Raw genomic sequence first — 23,775 nt, 5'->3', positions numbered from 1 at the left:
CACGACCGCGGAAGAACAAGTGATATCCGGAGCATGGGCATCTGCTTCCGGGTCAAAGGGCCCGGCGGCGACATGGGGAAGATGGCGGCGGCCCTGGGCTCTGTAGCGACGCTGGCGACAGAGCCTGGGGAAGACGCCTTTCGGAAACTTTTCCGCTTCTACCGGCAAATTCGGCCGGGGACCGCAGACCTGGGAGGGGTCATAGACTTCTCGGCGACCCACACCTCCCGCGACACGGGTCCTGCTGCCCATAAGGTACGCAGAAAGGAGCGGCGCGCACCTCCCGGTCGCCTCGCGTCACTTCACGAGGGGACTTCCGTGTCCTCTCCTCTTTTCGCTTCCAGACTGGTTGTTTTTAAGCGATCACCGCCCTCCCTGGGCGCCGGCCAGCACGCTTTGGCGTTCTCGCGTTGTGCTGCCGGCCGTTCCCAGCGGCGGCCAGAAAAGCCTGGGAATTTGGGTTCATTCCTTTCCGTAATCCTCCATTTATACTTCCGTTTAACCCCATAGAATGTCCCCCCACGGAGTAATCCCGAGCCCTGGGGGATCTGACGTTAAAATGCTGTGCGGGAGACTAATTCCTGCCGCTTCCTGGCCTTTTAGAAAAAGTCATAAAAGTTAAATATTCCCTCCAAATTGAAAATAAATGGCAAACGAATATAAATAGAATCCAAAAGTTGTTGGTTGTTTCTGTTTTTCTCCTTGAGAACTAAGGAGAACATAATAGGGAGGAGGGGGCGGGGGTCGACTACAACTTTAGTACAGGTATTGTTTCTTCGGGATCACTTTACCGTGGAGGATGTGTGTGTAGTCTGTTAATGTGCACTCATTCTTGTCCACAAATGTCTGTGTGAGGCTTTCTTCCCAAGCTTAATAGCATCCAATAAAACTCGAAGGCTGTGATACTCGTAATCTCAGCTTCTCAGCAACTCCACTAGCCAAAATGGCCTTCCGAGCTGCAAAAATACAAAGTCTGCATCCCAAGAATAATATATTTAACTCAGGAGAACCGCTCAGATCCTCATTCTGCTCCTTTTACGTGGATTTTTATTGTAGTACTCGTATGTGTATCCTTTTAGAGTTTAGCCACTCAGCTGTTCATTGCGTGTCTGCCACAGAACCTACAGCAGTCGGTGCTCAGTAAGTAAAGTATGTGTCCAGTACATGAAAGCTTGGGAGTTTAGTTCCCCAGCTCGGAGTAGCAAATTAGAGAAGTTGCTGTTCCAAGACAGCTGAGCAAAGCAGTGCGACAGTGATGGCCAACAGTCTGGCCAGGGAGGATACAGAAAAACTTGAAAAGCTTAGTAGTTTGGTTCAGTTTGGCCAGTGATAAAATAGATTGAATAGTGTACTTCAGTTCTAAGGGTGTTGCTGAATTATAGTACAGTATTCAGTGTGACCTGTTCAAGAAATTATCACAAAACATTTTAACAGCCCCTCAGTACCTGGAAAACTCCGCTGAGCAAGACTCTCAGAGGGTTCCAGACTGCCATTTTATTGCAGAGCCTGGTCATACACCAGCCACATGCTGGTATTTTGTCTGGAAGCCTTCACTCTTGGAGAAGGCGATAGGATAAATTTCTCTTTGGAAGAATGCATTTGGCGTATTCTAAAATAAGCCAGATCTGAAGTTTATTCATGGAAGAATAACGGTTGTTTTTGTTTTTTCCTTAATCTCCTTATTCAAATAACTGCATGTTGAGTCTTTTAACCAATATTATGAGACATCCAGAAGATACTGGAATGTGCTAAGAAAACTCATCAAATGCTGAAGTACTTTCATTTTAAGTAACTAACAAAAGCTTCACCTAAAAGATAGTGAATGTTGTACTCTTAGTAGATAGAGTTCCCCGTATTTCATTGCACATTTTTCTTTCTGGTTATGGCTCTTTTTCCATTCTCTCACCCTCCCTAGCCTATTGTTCCTGATAGCTCTGCTTGAACAGCAGTCATCTCCAGGTGCCTCCAAAAGCAGTATTGTTAGCTCTAACCAAGTAAAATGTGTTGTGCCCTGTGATATTTGATATACCAAACATCCTTCATAATTAAGAATTCTATCATAAGTCACAAAGGTGTGGTTTCCTGGAAAAAGGTAGTCTTTTTTGGGAAACCCACATCACATATCAAAGTGCCTTGGTTCAAGTCCCGCTTCCTCTTCTTATTTTTTTAAAGATTTATTTATATATTTGAAAAGCAGAGTTAGAGAGGAGAGACAGCAAAAGAGAGATCTGTCCACTGGCTCACTCCCCAAATGACACAATAGCCTGGGCTGGGCCAGGCTGAAGCTAGGAGCCTGAAACTCCATCATGGTCTCCCACATGGGTATCAGGAGCCCAATTACTGGGCCATCCTACAATGCTTCCCCAGGCACATTAGCAGGGAGCTAGATCATAAGTGGAGCAGCCAAGATTCAAACTGGCCCTCATATAGGACTGACCCACTGCACTATAGCCCCTGCCCCCAACCTCCACTTCTAATCCAGCTTCCTAAGACACACTCTGGAAGGCAACAAATGATGGCCCAAGTGGAGTTTCTGGCTCATCAGCTTGGCCCAGCTGATTCTTTCTCCAATTCTGGCTCTTTCAAATAAACTTTTTTTAAAAAAATCTTACTCCAATTTGTTTTTAATTTTTGAAATTTTAGTTTATTTGCATTTATTTAAAAGGCAGAAGCACACATACTCACAGAGGTGGGGCGGGGAGATATCGTCCATCTACTAGTTCATTCCCTAAATGCCCATTACAGCTGGGGCTGGACCATGCTGAAGCCAGGAGCCTGGAACTCAATCCTGGTCTCACATGTGGGTGGCAGAGACCCAGCTACTTGAGCCATGACCTGCTGCCCCATTACCAATAATCTTAATGTTGTATAACTTTCTCGCGTTTGATAGTGTATGGATTAGGAAACTGAGGCTCTAACAAGTGACTTTAATCTAAAGTCCTAGATCAAGTGATGGAGCTAAGCTTAGGATTCCAGACTTGACTGCTGGGTTTGTCCTGTATCAGTGTTGTCTTTGGAAGTTTCAGGTTCTCAGGGTAGACTTACAAAATAGCAGCAGCCCTCTGACCTTTTTTTTCCTTCTTACTAGGTCGTCAGATCTCAGCTAAGCGTGTCCTCAGTCAGTGAGCACGATGCACGGAGAGCAGGACTTCAGCCAGTCAGCAAGTGGCGAGCGTATGGCCTTGAAGGCTATCCTGGTAGGTGCAGCGGACCTCAGAGAAGCAGAATTCCTCGTCATTTGTCTAATTTTAGGGGTGGGGGGGACTGTGAGCAAGTAAGTATACAAAACTGAACATAAATGTTCCGTTCCCAAATCCATTATAAATTGTGCCTTGTCTAAGAAGTTGATTCCTAAAAGAGTAGAACATTCCCAAAGAGTAGACCAGAGGCAGCACTGACTATCTTATATAGCAAGAAGTGGCATAACAAATAGAAAAAAAAAAGACTTTGACTCTCTGGGCTGTCTGCCACAACTCTGAACATTTACTCAAGCAGAAGAACTGCTTTAAGTAATAGAATAATTCATAATTTTCAGTCTGGTTACATTCACAAATGCCATAACTTCAAACTTGTTAATCAAGGTTGAGCTTTTAACAAGAGAGTTATAGTTAATGATATAAAAAAATCCCAATAGACTTTGCTAATTTATTTTTAAAGAGTAATTTGTTTACTTGAAAGGTAGTAATGAAAGGGATGCCTTCCATCCTCTGGTTCTCCCCCACCCCTCACCCCACAGTTGGCTGCAATGACCTGGGCTCGGACAATCCAAACCCAGGAGCCAGGAACTCCATCAGGATCTCCCAAATGGGTAGCAGGGGCCCAGACACTTGGGCCATCTTCCTCTGCTTTCGCAGGCACATTAGCAGGAAGCTGGATCAGAAGTGGAGCAGCCAGAACTTGAACAGGAGCTCATGTGGGATGCTGGTATTGAGGCAGCAGCTTAACCTGCTGCTTCACAGTGCAGCCCCATTAGTTGTGAAGTTTGATTTTTGCTTTGTGTAATTCACTTTACAGATAAAGAAATTAAGGTAATAGTGAAGAATGGGAATGTTACTTAACCTTTTTTCTAGGCCCATAGGGCTACTATAGATTATTATAAACTATTTAAAAGATACTAAAATGCTTTGTTTGACCAGTATTTTACCTGTCATCTGTTTCTAAGAGACGCAAAGTTAATTTTACACTTGTGATTTCTTTTTTGTTTGTTTGGTTGGTTTTTTGACAGGCAGAGTGGACAGTGAGAGAGAGAGAGAGAAAGGTCTTCCTTTGCCGTTGGTTCACCCCCCAAATGGCCGTCGCGGCCGACGCAGCGCACTGATCCCATGGCAGGAGCCAGGTACTTATCCTGGTCTCCCATGGGGTGCAGGGCCCAAGGACTTGGGCCATCCTCCACTGCACTCACTGGCCACAGCAGAGAGCTGGCCTGGAAGAGGGGCAACCGGGACAGAATCCAGCACCCCGACCGGGACTAGAACCCAGTGTGCCGGTGCCGCAAGGTGGAGGATTAGTCTAGTGAGCTGCGGCACCGGCCTACACTTGTGATTTCAAATGTGGGTTAAAAGCAAGGAGAAATCAAAGAAGTATTAGTTTTCATTAATTAAAGGGCCAAGGCTAATACAGCCTTAGTATAGTATAACTACTAAAATATTTGTTAGTAGTATGACACGATACAACAGCTATACTACTTCCTTAAAAGGCCTCATGCACTTTAGTTCTGCAAAGTCACAAAGAAAACAATTGAATGATGATTTTGATGTGTGAAAGCGCCAGTCTCCATGAGTTTGAGTGAATTTAGAACATGTTTCACCAACGATCTTTTTCATACTTGTTCCTTGGAGGCTGCTCTTTTAACTTTTATCTGTAGTGCCTGTTTTCAACGCCATGATTTTCTGTTCCTTTGGAAGTCAGAGTTATACAGAGAGAGAAGGAGAGGCAGAGAAAGAAAGGTCTTCCATCTACTGGTTCACTCACCAGGTAGCCACAATGGCCAGAGCTGCACCAATCCAAAGCCTGGAGCCAGGAGCTTCTTCCGAGTCTCCCACGCGGGTGTGGGGGCCCGAGGACTTGGGCCATCTTCTGCTGCTTTCCCTTTGGGCCTTCTTAAAAAACTGTTCAGACTACGAAGTTTTCACTTTTGTATTTTCCAAACCAGTGTACCTGCTTTATGAGATTTTCTAGGATTTCCTGCTTAAGTTCTTCATGTGGGTTGGTGCCTCATGTCCTTTGCAGTTTTGTTCTGTCCTCCCTATCAGTGCAGGCTGGATTGAATAGGAATGTAACGTCCAAAAGGAGATAACAGTCTCCTCTTACTCTGGGCTGATCAGAAGGACGATGTTTACTTTTGGATCTCACTTATTCTGAAGGAGCATGAGTTTATCAAACCAGTTTTTAGAAGAGTGAGCAGGAGGAGGTCAGGAAACTTAGTCCAGAGAAGAGGGACTTTCAGAGGAACATGACAGCAACATTTGAAAAGGTGTCATGTACAAGAAGGATCGGAGGGGCTCGCACTGTGGCGCAGTGGGTTAACGCCCCCGCCTACAGCACTGGCAAAGCAGCAGAGGATGTCCCAAGTCCTTGGGCGCCTGCACCCATGTGGGAGACCTGGATGAAGCTCTCAGCTCCTGGCTTCAGATCAGCTCAGCTCTGGCCGTTGGGGGCCATTTGTAGAGTGAACCAGTGGATGGAAGACCTCTCTCTGTCTCTACCTCTCTCTCTAACTCTATCTTTCGGATCAGTAAAATAAATCTAAAGGAGAAGAAGAATAAGAAGGGTTAAGAAGTAGTGAAGACCAGGGTCGGCGCTGTGGCGTAGTGGGTAAAGCCACCACATACAGTGCCTGCATCCCATATGGGCGCTGGTTCGAGACCCGGCTGTTCCACTTCCGATCCAGCTCTCTGCCATGGCCTGGGAAAGCAGTGGAAGATGGCCCAAAACCTTGGGCCCCTGCACCCGCATGGGAGACCCAGAAGAAGCTCCTGGCCCTGGCTTCGGATCAGCACAGCTCCAGGCATTGCAGCCAATTAGGGAGTGAACCAGCGGATGGAAGACACCTCTCTCTTTCTCTCTCTCTCTCCCCGCCTCTCCGCCTCTCCGCCTCTCCTTCTCTCTCTGTGTAACTCTGACTTTCAAATAAATAAACAAAAAGAAGAAGAAGTAGTAGTGAAGACCAGTAGTTATGAAGTTCTAGTGCCAGCTATCTGGGTTCATATCCTTGCTCTGCCACCTACCAACCCTATCATCTTGGGCAAATTACTTCGTCTCTCTTGGACTCAGTTTCTTCGTGTGTAAAATGTGTATTAAAATAGTACCCGCTGGCCGGCGCTATAGCTCACTTGGCTAATCCTCTGCCTGCGGCACCGGCATCCCATATGGGCACCAGGTTCTAGTCCCGGTTGCCCCTCTTCCAGTCCAGCTCTCTGCTGTGGCCCGGGAGGGCAGTGGAAGATGGCCCAAGTGTTTGGGCCCTACACCCACATGGGAGACTGTGGGGAGCAACCCGGACTAGACTAAGTTACTGGAATTAAGACTTATTCTATGCATCTGCTCTCCCACAATATGGCGCTGAGAAGGGAGAAACAGCTTCTATGCAGCTGCCTCCAGTTCAACCAATAAACTGTAGGACCTACTCCTGATTGGAGGAGAGCAGCGTACTCGGCGTGTGGGTAGCAGAGTTGGGATTGGCGGAAGAGGACTATAAAGGAGGAGAGAGACAACATGCACCAGGAACATCTAAGGGGAACATCTATCTGAAGGAACACCTGTGCAGCCCCCGAGAGAGCCGGCTGGCGGTGTGCCGCTCCCCCGCAGAAGTGGGGAAAGTGGCCAGGGGGAACCGCCCTTCCACGGAGGTGGAAGGGACGGTAGCCAACCCGGGAAGAACCAGCAGCAAACCCGGGAAGGGCCGAGCAGACAGAAGAACAGCGCAGGGTCCTGTGTCGTTCCTCCATGAAGACGGGGAGCGACAGGAGACCAGGAGGAAGCACCTGGCTCTTGGCTTCAGATCGGCACAGCGCCAGCCTTAGCGGCCATTTCGGGTACGAACCAACGGAAGGAAGACCTTTCTCTCTGTCTCTCTCACTGTCTAACTCTGCCTGTCCAAAAAAAAAAAAAAAAAAAAAAAGGAAGCACTGAGATACCGCAAGGTAACGACTGCAGGAAGCAGCTGTGACTCTGCAACTGGTGGGGAAACAAACACTTGGAATTACTGACTTTAGGTGCATGGAAGAGAGGTCATTAGAGCCAGGTCTTAAACTTTTGAGGAGACAGCATAATGAATTAGGTTCCAGTGAGTGAAAAAGCTACATGAAGCCATCTTCTCTCCTGCAGTCCTCCATTAGTGCCCCCTGTGAGCACAAGTGAGCAGGGAGTCAGTAGACAAAGAAGAAATGTAGTTGGCAGGTCCCAGCCGCACATTGTGAAGCCACATATAGGAGAATAGACTGGAAGCTGAAGCACAAAGTAGGAGAGTGAGCAACACTCTGTTCATTGGGTGGTGACTTTCAGATCTGTATTTTAGTTAAAGTCGAGGAAGACGTCAGCCTGCTGCGCCTGGGCTAAATGAAGTAGGGAGGGAGAGAAGGCTCGGCTGACTGCAGATGGCAGTGCCGGACGAAAAGAGGAGGGTAGGCTTTGGGCACTTCCACTTCTGAAGTTTTCTTTGAAGTAACACAGTAGACAATTAACTTTGTTGAGTGTCTGTTTCTCTTGAAAATGACCCAGAAAGCTAGATTTATTTGTATGGTTGTAAATGTCCAATGTTCTTCAAAACTTTACTTTCTGGGTAGCAGCACTGTGGTGTAGTGGGTAAAGCTGCTGCCTGCAGTGCCAGCATCCCACATGGGCACTGGTTCAAGTCTTAGCTCCTCCATTTCTGATCCAGCTCTCTGCTGTGGTCTGGGAAAGCAGTGGAAGATGGCCCAGGTTCTTGGGCCTCTACACCCGCATGCAAGACCTGGAAGAAGCTTCTGGCTCCTGCCTTTGGATTGGCACAGCTCCAGCTGTTGTGGCCATTTGGGGAGTGAACCAGAGGATGGAAGACCTCTCTCTCTCTCTCTCTCTCTCTCTCTCTCTCTCTCTGCCTCTGCCTCTCTGTAACTCTGCCTTTCAAATAAATGAGTAAATCTTATAAAAAGAAAGAAAACTAACTTTACATGAACGTGAAGTATGACTAAAAGGATGTGGGGGTAAACAGCAGAGTAGAGGATATAAGGATGTCAGAAATCACCTGAATAACTGGAGGATTCTCCCCTCTCCTTTTCCTCTGCCCATCTTTTATGTAGGATTTATTTTTATCCCCAACCCCTTCCTCCCGGGTCACCAGTGGCACTGGGTGAAGCAGTGCCTTAAGTTATACTCCCAGAAACCTAATGTGTGTAACCTGGACAAACACATGACTAACGAGGAGACCCAGGATCTGTGGGAGCAGAGCAAGGAGTTTCTGAGGTAAGTCTTTTCAGTGAGAGTCAGCCCAAGTCATTAAGTTAACTGTTCTGTAACAGTGCAGATGAAGCACTGGCTTCTGATTTTCCCCTCATTGTTTCCACACGATACAGCACATTAGCTTTTCCCCAGGAACGTTTGGACAGATGCTTTGACATTTATATCAAGTGGAGATCCATTTTAAAGATTTGCTTATCATAACTTACATACTGAGTTCATCCTCTTTAATCATCGATAGTCTGTTTTCATCAGCCTTAGCTCCTTTTTCTACTTTAAAATGACTTCCTTTGAAGACTTCTGGTGGCCTATAGAAAAGCAAGATTGAAAATTGTTTACTTCCCTCTTCTAAGAGGAAATCATTGCTACTCATTGTTTTGTGATAAGTTATTATAACACATGAAGTTAATATCTGTACCTCCCAGTGTTTCAACATCCATTCCATTATTCCACAAGTGCTTATTGAGGGTCAGTTCTGTACCAGGCATGCTGCTAGGCATTGGAGACACAAAAATGAACAGGTAGTTCTGCACTCAGTAGTGCATAGTTTATGGCAGGAACTCAGCTACCTACTGAAATTATAACAGCAGAGTTCAGAATGGGTTATGATGGGTTTAGGGAAGCATTGTGAGTTTACAAAGGAGGAAGTTATTCTTCCACACAGGGTATAGGTGTCAAGAAAAATAATTTATTCATTGACTGTATTTTTTAAAAATGATTTCTTTACTTACTTAAAAGGCAGAGTTACAGAGAGGCAGAGGCAGAGAGAGAGATCTTCCATCTGCCAGTCCCCTCCCCAATTGTCTAAAATGGCCAGAGCTGCGCTGATCCAAAGTCAGGAGCCAGGAGCTTTCTCCGGGTCTCCCACGCGGTACAGGGGCCCAAGGACTTGGGCCATCTTGTACTGCTTTCCCAGGTCATAGCAGAGAGCTGGATCGGAAGTGGGGCAGCCAGGACTCGAACCAGCGCCCATATGAGTTGCCAGCACTGCAGGCGGCGGCTTTACCCGCTATGCCACAGCGCCGGCCCCTATATTATTTTTTTTTATTTGTTTGTGTGCATTTGAACTGATCTTTAGGCATGATTAGGAGTTTGCCACTCAAAAATCGGAAAAGGCTGTGTTTGGTAGAGAAAGCATCTTGACCAGAGATTTAGTGTTTAAGGCAGAAGTTCTGTGAGATGGGAGCACAGGACGTGTGCAGTGCCTTCGTGTGCTTATTCAGCAGCTCTCTGGAGTTGCTGCTGTTTGTCAGACACTGTGTATGAGTATTAGAGGTTCAAAGACAGGTAAGAAGCAGTTTCTGTCTTCAAGGAATTTGGCGTTTAGTTGAGGACATAGACATAAACATATTAGAAACAATTTGGCAGGTGCACAAATGGAGTTTATAAGATATAATGGGGATGATTACTTAGGTGGCTAGGTTAGAAGAGATTGTGAAAAATGCACCCTGAAGGTCATGAGTAGGATTGGAAAAACACGCAGCGGGGAGGTAGGTTAGGTCTAGGTTGTAAAGTTTTCAGTGGCATAGAGCACCAATTCTGGAGTCAGATTAACTGTTCAGACCTGACTCTACCACTTACTAGCTGTGTAAGCTTGAGCAAGTTTCTTAACCTTTCTGTGCCTTCTAACAGTCCTTGCTTTAGTGAATAGTGTGAGAATTAAACAAGGTAATATGTGAGAGGGCCCTAGAATTATACCTATTAAAACCATTCTGCCAGCTTTGAGTCCTGTTTGGTCTTCAGTGGTCCCAGTGGTACAATCTTCAGAAACTAGCAAGCTGGTTCTGACAGTGGGCAGTAGAAGATTTTTTTAAGTTGAAAAGGAAAAAATTAAAAATCAGTGACTTTCCTTTTTAAAGCCTTCTTGGTATTTATGGTAGGTATGGTATAGGCAGGAACAGTGAAGAAAAACCACTCTTAAGCTTTTAGTGATGTCTTTTTAGAACTGAGAACAAAATAGGAAGATCTTGGTTGAGTGAAATTAAGGAGCTTATTGTTATAAACCAGCCTGTGTTTTCAAGTAATTGATTTTTTCCCTTCTGACATATGACTTTGCAGAAATCCTGGCTGTCTTCCGAGATAGCTCAGATGAATCTTTGTAATAAATCATCCTGTAAACAATGGTGAGATATATTTTTTATCCAATAAATTAGCAAAAATAAAAACGTGGTAATCATACCTTATGTTGTCAAGGGTTGGATGAAATTGGTATACTCAGACACTGTGCTGGCGGCATTGAAAATCAATTGGGTCCCTAGTTCTCATTCTGTCACTGTGATCTGTGTTGCTGTTGTCTCCTGTGGGAAGTGGAGGTGTTAGAATGGATAAATCATCCAAGATGATGGAATCATAGTCTGTGAGCCATGCTGGCGTTAGGAGGGTGCTCTCCCAACTTTCCCAGGGTCTGTTACAAAGGAAGAGGGTTGGGGCCGGCTCTGTGGCGCAATAGCTTAAAGCCCTGGCCTGCAGTGCCAGCATCCCATGTCGGCACTGATTTGAATCCCAGCTGCTCCACTTCCATTCCAGCTCTCTGCTAATGGCCTGGGAAACCAGTAGAAGATGACCCAAGTCCTTGGGCCCCTGCACCCACGTGGGAGACCCGGAAGAAACTCCTGGCTCCTGGCTTTGGATCAGCTCAGCTCTGGCCATTGCTGTCATTTGGGGAGTGAACTAGCAGATGGAACACCTTTCTTTTGTGGCTCTACCTCTCTCTCTAACTCTGTCTTTCAAATAAATAAAAATAAAAAAGAACAGATAAAAGGGAAAATATACAGGTACATCTGCAAGCATATTAATCATATAAAATGGCCAAAAATAAAAATAAAGAAAAACGAAGGAAAAGGGTCTTTTATAAAGGTTCCAGGGGAATTCTGATTACATACCACAATGTCTTCCCACATTGAGACCCTCTGAGCTAGAAGACCTCTAAGGATCCTTTGAATCTTAACATTCTAAAATTCTCCAATCAGAGAGAAGAAATTTTGAGAAGGAAATGAAGAAATACTTGAACTTAGAGGCGAAAATAGGACTGATCCCAATATGAGGGCACCTGAGTTCTGTTTCATTCCTAACTACAGGTGCTCATGTAAGAGTACAGTAGGTGCAAGCCCTTCATTGCAGCAGTTTTTGTTTATAACAGAAAATGAGAAACAGCCTGAAAGTCTTGTCAGCAGGAGGCCATATCAGTCAAACCTAGCATATCTCAACAGTAACATGCGGCCATTCTAAACCTAAAATTGGAACCTCCTTTGCGGTGTAGCAGGTGAAGCTGCCACTCTGACACCAGCACGTTCCGTGATAGTCATAGTTTAAGTCCCTGTTGCCCCACTTCCCATCCACATTCCTTCTAATGCCCCTTTGTAAAGCAGTGGATGATGGCCCCATTACTTGGGTCCCTGCCATCCATGTGGGAGATCCCGATGAATTTCCTGGCTCCTGGCTTGGGTTTGGTCCAATTATGGCTGTTACAGGCGTTTGAGGGGGACAGAATCCGCACCCCGACTGGGACTAGAACCCAGTGTGCCGGCACCACAAGGCGGAGGATTAGCCTTTGAGCCACGGCGCCAGCCATCCACCATTATTTCTTATCTAAACGACTGCGTAGCCGCCTAAATTCCCTATGTCTGCTCTCACCCCTCTTCAGTCTGTTCTCTGCCTAGAATGTAGTAGTCATGTCATTTTGTTTGATAGCTTCGCATCTGCAATTCAGTTTTTTTGTTTGTTTGTTTTTGTTTTTTTTTTGTTGTTGTTGTTGTTTTTAGGATTTATTTATTTATTAGAGAGGCAGAGAGAGAGAGAGAGGGAGGGATGGAGGTCTTCCATCTGCTAGTTCACTCCCCAGATGGCCACCACGGCTAGAGCTGTACCAATCTGAAGCCAGGAGCTTCATCTGGGTCTCCTACTCAGATGCAGGGGCCCAAGGTCTTGGGTCATTTTCCACTGCTTTCCCAGGCCATAGCAGAGAGCTGGATTGGAAGTGGAGCAGCCGGGACACGAATTAGTGCCTATACGGGATGCTGGCACTGCAGGCAGCAGCTTTACCCTGCTATGCCTCAGCACTGGCCTCTTTTTCCTCTTTTTTTTTTTTTTTTTTTCAAGATTTGTTTGTTTGAAAGTTGGAGTTACGGAGCGAGAGGTTTCTAATCGCCTGTTCACTCCCCAGGTGGCTGCAACAGCCCGGAGCTTCCTCTGGGTCTCACACATAGGTGCGGGGGCCCAAGCATTTGGGCCATCTGCTGCTGCTTTCCAAGGCACATTAGCAGGGAGTTGGATTGAAAGTGGAGCAGCCAGGACTCAAACTAATGCCCGTATGGGATGCCAGCATTGTAGACAGCCACTTAAAGTGTTACTCCGCAACAACAGCTCTCCCGATTCCAGCTTCCTGCTGATGCGTACCTTAAGAGTCAGCAAGGATGGTTCAAGTGGTTGGGTTCCTGCCACCCAGGTTGGAGATCTAGATTGAGTTCACGGTTCAGTCTAGCCTAGCCCAGCCCTTGCTACTGTTGTGAACATTGCAGGAATGAACCAGCAGATCTGTCTCTTCTGCTCTTGCTCGCCTGCTTGCTCTCTAGCTCTCTTGTTCGCCCTCCCCCCCCCCCTTCTCATCCTTCCTGCCTTTGAAATAAAAAAGGAAAGCTTCATTTAAAAGCCATCAGCAGGGGCCAGAGCTGTGGCCCTGCAGTGCTGGCATCCCATGGGTGCCAGTTCTAGTCCCAGCTGCTTCATTGCCAACCCAGCTCCCTGCTAATGCACCTGGGAAGGCAGCAGAGGATGGCCCAAGTGCTTGGGCCCCTGCACTAACATTGGAGACCTGGAAGAAGCTCCTGGCTTTGGCCTGGCTTGGCTCCAACTGTTTTGGCTAACTGGAGAGTAAACCAGCTGATGGAAGATATCTCTCCCTCTCCCTCTCTCTCTCTCTCTCTCTCTCTCTCTCTCTGTAACTCTGCCTTTCAGATAAAAAGATCTTAAAAAAAAAAAAAAATCAGCAAAGGGAAGAGGCGCGTGCAGCTAAAATCCAGGGAAAATCAGGCCTGAGTTTGCAGGGATCCTCTGCTAATGAACTCCCAGGATGTGCTTAGTTGCCCCGGCAATGAGTTGTGACAAGATTGTCAAGAGATCTGCCAGAGAACCTCAGTGCCTAGGTTTTTAGTAGCAACTGATCATGTGGGTACTCTGGTAAAATTCTAAACTCAAAGGAAAGCAGGTGTTCAACATAAACATATTTTTGAACTGTGAGCCACTCTTAATTCTGGGAATAGTGTGAACTCTCCCAAAATCCAAGTTCCAAATGCCCACCCAGGGAGTCTTTGTAAGCAGGAATAGCAGCCAGGCCCTGTGTTTCTTTCTGCACACCTGTCCTGAATAAATCTGTGTCCATCCCGTTCCTTTTGTCTGCTGGTCTTGATGTATATCTGAGTCACGATGTCCTTAGAATGTAAACCTTGTGAGGGCAGATAGCATTTGTTCTGTGCATTCTTGGTCCGACATCACAGTGAGTGACACTTAGAATGGGAGCCTCTAATAAGTCTTCAGCTTTAGTTTATGCTGGGCAGTGCCTGTCATATATCATCACCCGCTTAAATGCTGGCCACTTTTCAGTGCCATACCACCTCACTGCCGCACAGCCTTAACTAATTAGTTGAGTTTGCCCTTCCTTTTTCTCAATGCTTGTATACCTCAAAGTCTCTGCTATTCAGTTTAGCATAGTATCACTAGAAGTTATACTGCCTTGAATTTTCCCCTCACTTACACTTCAGCTTTCCAGTCTTGCATATGTCATCTCTTGTTAGAATATAAACTCTTGGGGCTGGTGTTGTGGGTAAAGCCTCTGCCACCTGCAACACCAGGATCCCATATGGGTGCCAGTTCAAGACCTAGCTGCTCCACTTCTGATCCAGCTCCCTGCTAATGTGCCTGGGAAGGCATTGGAAGGTGGCCCAAATGCTTGGGCCCCTGCATTCACATGGGAGATCTAGAGGGAGCTTCTGGCTCCAGGTCAGCTGTTGTGGTCATTTGGGGAGTGAACCAGTGGATGGAAGATTCTCTCTCCCTCTCTCTCTCTCTCTCTGTGCCTCTTCCTCTCTCTCTGACTCTTAACTTTCAAATAACTAAATAAGTCTATAGAATATAAACTCCTTTAAGGAGTCTGAACTTGCGTTTTTTAAACAGCTGTGGTGTGGAACAAAAAATGTTTTGTTTGATTAATGATATAAATTATATGAAGAAGAATTGATTAAAATGATTAAGCCTAGCACTGTCATATTTTTAGATATTTACAGATAAACAAAACAAGCTTTCTCTTTAGAACAAAGCAGTTTTGTGGATTTGAGCAGACAAGTTACAACTGCAGGAAGAGGCCTTCTCTTACAGAAAACTGCTGGGGTTTGAACAGGGGATGTCAGAAACCAAGTCAATTACAACGATGCCTTAATTGATAGGTAGGCCTCAATTGTGTAAGCCATGTTACATAGGGTGAGAGAAGTCATGTTAAACCATGTATGTTTGATTGTATATTAGATTTTCACCAAACTTTTTCCCCCTGACGTGCAATTCTGGGAAGCCACCATCAGTGGAGACGTAGTACTGACTAGTGACCCATGTGTGTTGTTAGCTGTGTTTGCAGTGCCCGTAGTGCTCTTAGCCCCATTTTCCACAGACAGGCAAGGACATTGCTGTCATTATTGAGGTGCTGGACACTTGTCATTTAAAATGTATTCCAGTCAGCAGTGGATTTAGAACCAAGAACTGGACATCAGAACCGTAATGTGTTTTTTTCTTTTGTATTCTTAGTGACTTGTTCCAGTTTCCCCTCCAAACTGTGGCTAACAGCTTATGCCATGGAATATTAAATGTAGACTGCAGGGTCCACCCAGAGGGCTGTTGCTGCCATTTGAGCTGAATAAATCCTCTTGTTGCCAATCTTTGCAGGTGCAAAGGAGTGAATAAACGGAGACCTCGGAGTTTACTGGAGAAGCTGCGCTGGGTCACCCTGGGCTACCATTATAACTGGGACAGTAAGGTATTCAGATTGTCTTCATTGTTTTTTGCTTTGGTTTCTGTTTATATGCTTGGGTGGGCCATAGTTGGATTTCTTCCAGGCCACCCTTGAAGTACAAGATTACTGGGGCCGCCATTGCAGCACAGCAGGTTAAGCCACTGCCTGCAGCTCCAGCATCCCAGCTGCTCCACTTCCAATCCAGCTCCCTGCTGCTGCATTTGGAAAGGCAGCAGAAGAGCTCCTGCCACCCATGAGGGAGCCCTGGAAGAAGCTCCTGGCTCCTGGCTTTGGCCTGGCCTAGACCCAGCTGTTGTCTTTTGGGGAGTGAACCATTAGATGGAATCTCTCTATCTCTCTTTCTGTCAAACACATGCCTTTTGTCTCTCTGTAACTCTGCCTTTCAAATAATTAAATTTAAAAAAAAAAAAAAGGAAGAAAAAGAAGCTCTGTGGAGGCAGACATTGTGGTGCAGTGGGTTAAGGCAACACTAACATCCCATGTTGGAATGCTGGTTTGAGTCCCAGCTGCTCTACTTCCAATCCAGCTTCTTGCTAATGTGTTTGAGAAGGCAACAGATGATAGCCCAAGAGCTTGAGCCCCTGCTACCCAAGTGGGAGACCTAGATGGAGCCCTTGGCTTCAGCCTGGCCCAGACCTGGCTGCTGCATCCATTTAAGGAGTGAACCACATTCACTCAATCTCTCAATCTCTCTCTTTCTCTCTCTCTCTCTCTCTCTCTCTTTGCCATTAAATGAAAAAGGAAAAGAAAAAGCAGCAACTCCATGTCGGGGCCAGCATTGTGGTGCAGGGGGTTAAGCCATTATTTGTCATTCTGGCATCCTTTATAAAATAGCCAGTTTGAGTCCCAGCTATCCTGCTTCTGATCCAGCTTCCTGCTAATGTGCCTGGGAAGACTGCGGAGGATGGCCCAGATATTAGGCCCTTGCCACCAGGATGGAATTTTTGCCTTTAATGTGTCCCAGAGTTGGCACTTGGGGCCATTTGGGGAGTGAACCATTGGATATAAGAACTCTTGCTGTCACTCTGCCTTTCAAATAAATAACTTTCTTTTAAGAAGTGTTGTGTAGTTCTAATGTTCTCTTCTCACAAAAGCACTTCCAAGATCTAGATACCTCTACCTGCTATATAACATCTGGGCAGGAAAGCGGTAAGAAAGGATTTCCTACAACTAACCAAGTTCCTTGTTTTCTTGAGGTACAGTTTCTTTCCTGTTCTGTCTGCTTCAGAGAATCTCCAATCCCTCCTTTGTCAGTAGCTATTGGCTCAGTGAGATGTTTGCCACCAAGTGGAAGGGCTGATTATAAGAGTAAACTGAATAAAAACACATTGATATAGATCATTTTCTGTGTTCCTAACCAGTTACCTTTTTTTTTTTAAGATTTATTTATTTATTTATTTATTTATTTGACAGGTAGAGTTACAGACAGTGAGAGAGAGAGAGAGACAGAGAGAAAGGTCTTCCTTCCGTTGGTTCACTCCCCAAATGGCTGCAACGGCCGGAGCTATGCCGATCCAAAACCAGGAGCCAGGTGCTTCTCCTGGTCTCCCATGCGGGTGCAGGGGTCCAAGCACTTGGGCCATCCTCCACTGCTTTCCCAGGCCATTAGCAGAGAGCTGGACTGGAAGAGGAGGAACCAAAACTAAAACCCAATGCCTGTATGGGATGCCAGCACTGCAGGTGGAGGATTAACCTAGTGTGCCATGGCGCCAGCCCCCTAACCAGTTACTTTCTAAAAGATCTATAGCTTAAGTCAACCAACTTAAACACAAATATATTAGCTGCTCCAGCTAATGACAGATGTTGCTTTAAAAATATTAGTGATGTGGGGCCAGCGCTGTAGCATAGTGGGTTAATGCCCTGGCCTGAAGCGCCAGCATCCCATATGGGCACTGGGTTCTAGTCCCGGTTGCTCCTCTTCCAGTCCAGCTCTGTGCTATGGCCTGGAAAATCAGTAGAAGATGGCCCAAGCCCTTGGGCCCCTGCACCCGCATGGGAGACCTGGAAGAAGCTCCTGGCTCCTGGCTTCGGATCAGCAAAGCTCCGGCTGTTGCGGTCAATTGGGGAGTGAACCAGTGGATGGAAGACAGTGCTCACTCACTCTCTCTCTGCCTCTCCTCTCTCTCTGTGCAACTCTGACTTTCAAGTAAATAAATAAATCTTTAAAAAAAAAAAAAAATATTAGTGATGTAATTCTGATTTTCAGAAATATAGATTCAATGAGAATCTGGTTATTTGTATTCAGGGAAGTGACTTGGTGAGTTAGTTTGGGCAAGGCAGGTTGGGTTTGAATTCTGCCTCCAATAACGATGACAGTAAAGCAAGCTGGTGCCTGCTATTACAAGGTTATTATGAGAGTTAAGTGGTTAATGCCTCTAAAGAGATTACAGCCCAGGACTAGCTGTTCTAAGCAAGAGCACAGTAACTGTTAGCTATTGTTTTTAGTGCTAATGTTTTGATTGTTGATGTTGTCACTCCCAGGACCTCAAAGGTAATATAATTTACTAAGACAAATTGAGCATGAAAGCGATCCAGAATTCTGAATGCATAATCAATCAGAGAAAAGTGAAAGCTTTTTATAAGACGAGTAGCGTAGCGACAGCTTAGATAGGGCTGAAAGCTTAAAAAGGAAATAATTTCATCATAGCAGAGGCTGTCTGAGGGTAAGATGGCAGCTCTAGCTGGTTGATTTTTTCTTAAAGAACTAAAATTATGATAGAGCAGGGGCTGGCGATGTGGTATAGCAGGTTAAGCCACTGCCTGATATGCCAGCATCCCATATGGATGCTGGTTCAAGTCCTGACTGCTCTACTTCTGATCCAGCTCCCTGCTAATGCACCTGGGAAAGCAGCGGAAGATGGCCCAGGTCTCTGGGCCCCCTGTCACTCACAGGAGACCCAGAAGAAGCTCCTGGCTCCTGGCTTGGGTCTGGCCCAGCCCTGGTTGTTGTGGCCATTTGGAGAGTGAACCAGCAGATGGAAGATCTTGCTGTCTCTCCTTCTGTGTTAAATCTTTCAGAAAAGTAAAGAATTTTTTTAAAAAATGATAGAGGAGGTCCAGTGCTGAGGCATAGTGGGTAAAGCCGTCACCTGCAATACCAGCATCCCATATGGGTGCTGGTTCAAGACCCAGCTGCTCCACATCCAATCCAACTCTCTGCTATGGCCTGGGAAAGTAGTGGAAGATGGCCTAAGTCCATGGGCCCCTGACCCACTTGGGAGACCCAGAGGAAGCTCCTGGCTCCTGGCTTCAGATCAGCTCAGCTCTGGCCATTGTGCCCAGTTGGGGAGTGAACCAAAGGATGGAAGACCCCTCTCCCTCCCTCCCTCCCTCCCTCCCTCCCTCCTCTCCTCCCTCCCTCCCTCTCTCTCTCTCTCTCTCTCTCTGCCTCTCTGCCTCTCCTTCTCTCTCTGTAACTCTGACTTTCAAATAAATATATAAATCTTTAAAAAAAAATGATAGGGGAAACCTTAAAGTTCTCTGACTACAATTTTAGTTTTGAGATACTGGAACTCTTACTTGAGGCTCAGTAAAAGAAAAAAATGAAGAAACGGAGAAGTTCCCACTGAAGAGACTAGACTGTTGTTTGAAGACTTTTTATATAAGTCTTCCATGTGCCTGAAGCTAAAAGCAGTACTTTTCTGTCCAGAGCCATGATTCTGCTGCTCCGGCTGGAATGCGTCAGGACACCGGAGGCGGCCTGGGGGACAGTGGGTTTTCTAACCAGGTCTGAAGTTGATTTAGCAAGGGAAGCAGTGGAGCATAAGACAAGGGAAGAGTGTCCTTGTGCTGCCAGAATAGTCTTCCAGCTCATCTGCTTGGAAAGCTGGGGGTCAGAGTCTTCATCACACTGCTGACTTGCTGTTCCGGCGAATTATATACGGCGAGTGTAACTCGGAGTCAATCCAGATGTCTTGAGCATGTCATCCCATCAGACTGACTGATGAAATTAGCACTAAGCCATATTGTTCAGAGAGGCAGAAAACCAAACTGGCTGGGAACAGCACTGTGGCGTAGTAGGTTAAGCCTCTGCCTGCAGTGCCGGCATCCCATGTGGGTGCCATTTTGAGTCCTGACTGCTCCACTTCCAGTCCAGCTCCCTGAAAATGGCCTGGGAAGCAGTGGGAGGTGGCCTGAGTCCTTGGGCCCCTGCACCTGCATGGGAGACCCAGAAGAAGCTCCTGACTTTGGATAGGCCCAGCTTTGGCCATTACAGCCATTTGGGAGAGTGAACTAGCAGATGGAAGATCTCCCTCTCTCTGTGTCTTTCCCTCTCTCTGTAACTCTGCCTCTCAAAAAGTAAATCTTTAAAAAAAAAAAAAAAAAAAGACCATATTGTTTGAGTTGCTGCTCTGTGTTTTGTTTTGTTTTGTTTTGTTTTGGGGGGGGGGTAGTTTTATTAGAAAACGTTGAAGAAAGAGTGCAGAGAGATCTCATAGCCAGTTCCCTCTTCTACTGACAGCCTAGCTTAGTATGGTAATTTTGTCTTAAGTCCATACTTCATTCAGATTTCTTTTTTTAATATTTATTTTATTTGAAAGGCAGAGTTACAGTGAGGCAGAGGCATAAAAAGAAAGGTCAGTCTTCCATCCACTGGTTCACTTCCCAGATGGCTGTAACGGCAGGAACTGAGCTGATCTAAAGCCAGGAGCCAGGAGTTTCCTCTGGGTCTCCCACATGGGTGCAGGAGCCTAAGGACTTGGGCCATCTTCTGTTGCTTTCCCAGGCCATAGCAGAGAGCTGGATCGGAAGTGGAGCAGCCGAGACTTGAACCGGCGCCCATATGTGATGCCAGCACTGTAGGCGGCAGCTTTACCGACTACGCCACAGCACCGGCCCCCAGATTTCCTTTGTTTTTATCAAGTAGCCATTTTCTGTTTCAGAATCTTGGATCCTGTGTTTGTCATGTTTCTTTAGGTACCTCTTGGCAATGACAGTTTTGAGTTACCTTTTTTGTTGTTGTTGTTTTTTATTTGACAGGTAGAGTTGTAGACAGTAAGAGAGAGACAGACAGAGAGAGAGACAGAGAGAAAGGTCTTCCTTCTGTTGGTTCACCCCCCAAATGGCCACTATGGCCGGCACGCTGCGCCAACCTGGAGCCAGGTGATTCCTCCTAATCTCCCATGCGGGTGCAGGGCCCAAGCACTTGGGCCATCCTCCACTGCCCTCCCGGGCCACAGCAGAGAGCTGGACTGGAAGAGGAGCAACTGGGACAGAATCCGGTGCCCATGTGGGATACGGGCACCGCAGGCCAAGGATTAACCAAGTGAGCCACGGCACCAGCCCCTTGAGTTACTTTTTACCCTAAGAGAACTATCCTGTTTATGAGCAGTGTAGTAATTGCCTCATGTGCAGTGTTACTTTGTCTGGTTTATCACTGCGTGGGACAGCGCCTGCCAGATAAAGCTCCAGGTGCGAGTGTTTTGAGTGGTTTATGATTCGTATGGGTGGATGGATAATGCTAACATCTGATGATGACAGTGTTCACATTGCTTTGTAGTTTGATGATTTTAAAGTGGTGATCTTATGCCTGTTTCCCGTGCTCCTGAGATCATTGTTTATTTTTCTTATTTTCCCTATTTTTACCAAAGAAATACTCAGCAGATCATTATACACCTTTCCCTTCTGACCTGGCTTTCCTCTCAGAGCAAGTGGCCGCTGCCTGTGGCTTTCAGGATTTCCGGGCTGAGGCAGGCATCCTGAACTACTACCGCTTGGACTCCACCCTGGGCATCCACGTGGACAGGTCTGAACTAGATCACTCCAAACCCCTGCTGTCCTTCAGGTAGGTCGGTTCCAGGAGGTGGGAGGACTTTTTATAATTCAGTTCTTTTTTCCAAAGCATTTTAAGCAAAAGTAAATAAAACCAGTTAACTATTTCAAATGGCTGGATTCTATAATCTCTTGTTTTTGGACATCTTCATGAATCATAAAGTAAAATTCGCCTAGTCCTTTAAAAGCAATGACTAAATGATAGTAACTGTAATTTAGTAACTTAAGACAATGGCATATGCCTATGGAATGGTGGAAAAAACAGACACACAAGAGGCCTTCCAGCAAAGGGAGTGGCCTTTTTGGAAGAGAGGAGGGAAGGACAGACTAAGACAAAAACCTGAATAGTTTGCTCTCCTGGTTTCCCACTACTGTGCCATTATCCCAGCCAAAAAATGTTTTATTAGTTGCCTTATCTTTCAAGTAAAGGGATGATAACATAGTAAAGGATTCAAATAATTTTATTGGAAGGCTTAAATCTTAAAAGATGAGTCAATAAAAATTCTAGGTTAATGTTCAGAGTTCTCCATTTGCCACATCATCTCATTTAACTACATTAGATTTTATTTTGCAGCAGATCTGTGGGCTGCCGTAGGTTTAGGTGGCAGATCACGTGTTGGTCACTCAGACACAAGCCAGATGAGAAGGATTTTAACTGAAATTAGGAAAGGGTGCAGTTAGCGTAATTTTTTCAAGTGCGGTTAATAATAGAAGCCTGCTTTTTTTGTTTTTGAAGCTTTGGACAGTCAGCCATCTTTCTGCTTGGTGGCCTCCAAAGAGATGAGACCCCCACAGCCATGTTTATGCACAGTGGTGACATCATGGTAATGTCAGGTTCCAGCCGCCTGTTGAACCACGCAGTTCCTCGGGTCCTTCCGCACCCTGAGGGGGAAGGCCTGCCTCGCTGCCTGGAGACGCCTCTCCCAGTGGACCTGCCCAGAGACTCGGTGGTGGAGCCCTGTTCTGTGCAAGACTGGCAGGTGTGTTCCAACTACTTGAAAACTGCTCGGGTTAACATGACTGTCCGACAGGTCCTGGCCACCGATGAGGACTTCCCCTTGGAGCCCACAGAGGAGAAAAAAAGAGACCTCAGCAGTGGCGGGTCCTGCCGTCTGGATGATCACAACAGCCAAGTTAAACGGGCAAGGCCAAACCCCGACAGCTGAGACCTGCAGCTCCCGTTGTTTTATACAGCGCGTCTTCCAGTGAATGCCCACGCTGTTTTGTGTTGCTAGGAACTTGTCACCAAGACAAGCCAAAAGCAGACAGGGAGAGACTTAGCCTGAATCAGACCGTTGCCTTGGAACACACCTCAAGCGGAAACTGGTCACCGCTTTGCTCAGAAAGTGTTTGCCATGTTCCGGTCCTGTTCGATGTTGGCTCTGCTGCGTGTCGACCATACCACAGGGGTGTCATCGTCTACAGCAGCTCTGTCGGCCTCCACCGTTACCGCGGCGGGAGGTGGAAGTGAGCTTCCGTGTCTGCGGAGTCGTTAAGTACCTCAGCTTTCACCGATGGGAAATGCAGTGCCCCTCTCCTCACTGCATTGGGTACCTTGCGGGCTTCAGCGAGCCAGTAGACTCACCCTGACTCCCCCATTGCCCCTGGATTTTTGGATCTGCCCTGGCTGTCACAGAAGAATCCTGTATACATTGAGACATTGAAACTGGAAATCTTCTCCTCTAGAAAGAAAATCAGTCACAGCCGTTTCTCTTGCCTAAACAGTAAATATTTGCAGACCCAAGGATAGGGGACAGTGATTTCTCCATGTGTCTTAGGTCTCCAGATGCTCCCTGTTTGATTTGTAATGCAGTTTTAATTGTTGGGCCAAAAAAGCCCCAAGGGTATTCTGTAAATGTTTTCTCCATGAATAAACTCACTCAGTTTTAAATTAAAGATCTGTATCTGTCTTTGAAGGTTAGTGCATCTGGAATTGGCTCTTTTCCTATTTGTGCTTGCTATTGTTCATGCTGGTGAAGCCCTCCGGCTGTGTCTACACTGTACCCTTGTTCCACCCTAAGTAGTGGTCTGTGTGCCTGTCTCACAGGAGAGAACATTCTCTGATGCTCCACTTGTCTGATGGAACAGAGTTGAGAAATGCATGAAGCCCTAAGTTTTAATCTTTGTACCCCTACCAACTCGACTCTCTATACCCAAGCCAAGTACTTTTTTCTGCATCTTCTAAAGATTAATTTTTAGGGGCGAGCATTGTTGCATAGCAGGTAAGGCCACCGCCTGCAACACCAGTATCCCATATGGGCACCGCGTCATGTTCCAGCTGCTCCACTTCCAATCCAGCTCCCTGCTAATGTGCCTGAAAAAACAGTGGAAGATGGCCAAAGTGCTTGGACCCCTGCACCCACCTGGGAGACCCTGATGGAGCTCCTGGCTCCTGGGTTTGGTCATTGCAGCCATTTGGGGAGTGAACCAGCAGATGGAAGGTCTCTATCACTTCTCTCTCCCTCTCTCTCAAATAAATATAATAAACATTTTTTAAAAAATAAAAGATTTATTTTTACTTATTTGAAAGGCAGAGTGTCAGATAGAGGGAG

At 46.2% G+C, this 23,775-nt stretch overlaps 1 protein-coding gene and 1 long non-coding RNA gene across 3 annotated transcripts; one reads left to right on the top strand and one right to left on the bottom strand.

Moving 5' to 3' along the window:
- Positions 1–33: 33 nt before the first annotated feature.
- On the top strand, positions 34–23,119 carry ALKBH1 (alkB homolog 1, histone H2A dioxygenase). 2 transcript variants are annotated; one of them, XR_016226640.1, is made up of 6 exons: positions 34–255; positions 3,089–3,197; positions 8,280–8,442; positions 15,364–15,454; positions 21,098–21,236; positions 21,960–23,119. XR_016226640.1 is itself a non-coding variant. In XM_002719624.6 (6 exons), exons 1-6 carry the CDS (start codon positions 34–36, stop codon positions 22,387–22,389), a joined length of 1,209 nt encoding a protein of 402 aa, XP_002719670.4. In that variant the 3' UTR covers positions 22,390–23,119. The 2 variants fall into 2 exon arrangements, 1 of the variants encoding a protein (XP_002719670.4); XM_002719624.6 differs by having other exon boundaries at positions 21,043–21,236.
- LOC103351680 (uncharacterized) lies at positions 8,577–10,737 on the bottom strand. The gene is made up of 2 exons (XR_519411.5): positions 10,616–10,737; positions 8,577–8,744 (listed from the first exon to the last, which is right to left on the bottom strand). It is a non-coding gene; the product is annotated as an uncharacterized LOC103351680 (long non-coding RNA).
- Positions 23,120–23,775: the final 656 nt, after the last annotated feature.

This window comes from Oryctolagus cuniculus, chromosome 20 (assembly GCF_051225735.1).
Source record: "Oryctolagus cuniculus isolate XC-2025 breed Fujian yellow rabbit chromosome 20, ASM5122573v1, whole genome shotgun sequence".
NCBI lineage: Eukaryota > Metazoa > Chordata > Mammalia > Lagomorpha > Leporidae > Oryctolagus > Oryctolagus cuniculus.
The sequence above is the reverse complement of the archived record's forward strand: the minus strand, read 5'-3'. Positions and strand labels throughout refer to the sequence as shown.

Bases quoted from the DNA above. Each gene is read 5' to 3' on its own strand.
- ALKBH1 (XM_002719624.6), top strand. From the start codon at position 34: ATGGGCATCTGCTTCCGGGTCAAAGGGCCCGGCGGCGACATGGGGAAG. The intron at 8,443-15,363 runs GTAAGTCTTTTC...CAATCTTTGCAG, and splicing joins CAGAGCAAGGAGTTTCTGAG to GTGCAAAGGAGTGAATAAAC. The intron at 15,455-21,042 runs GTATTCAGATTG...TTTTTACCAAAG, and splicing joins ATTATAACTGGGACAGTAAG to AAATACTCAGCAGATCATTA.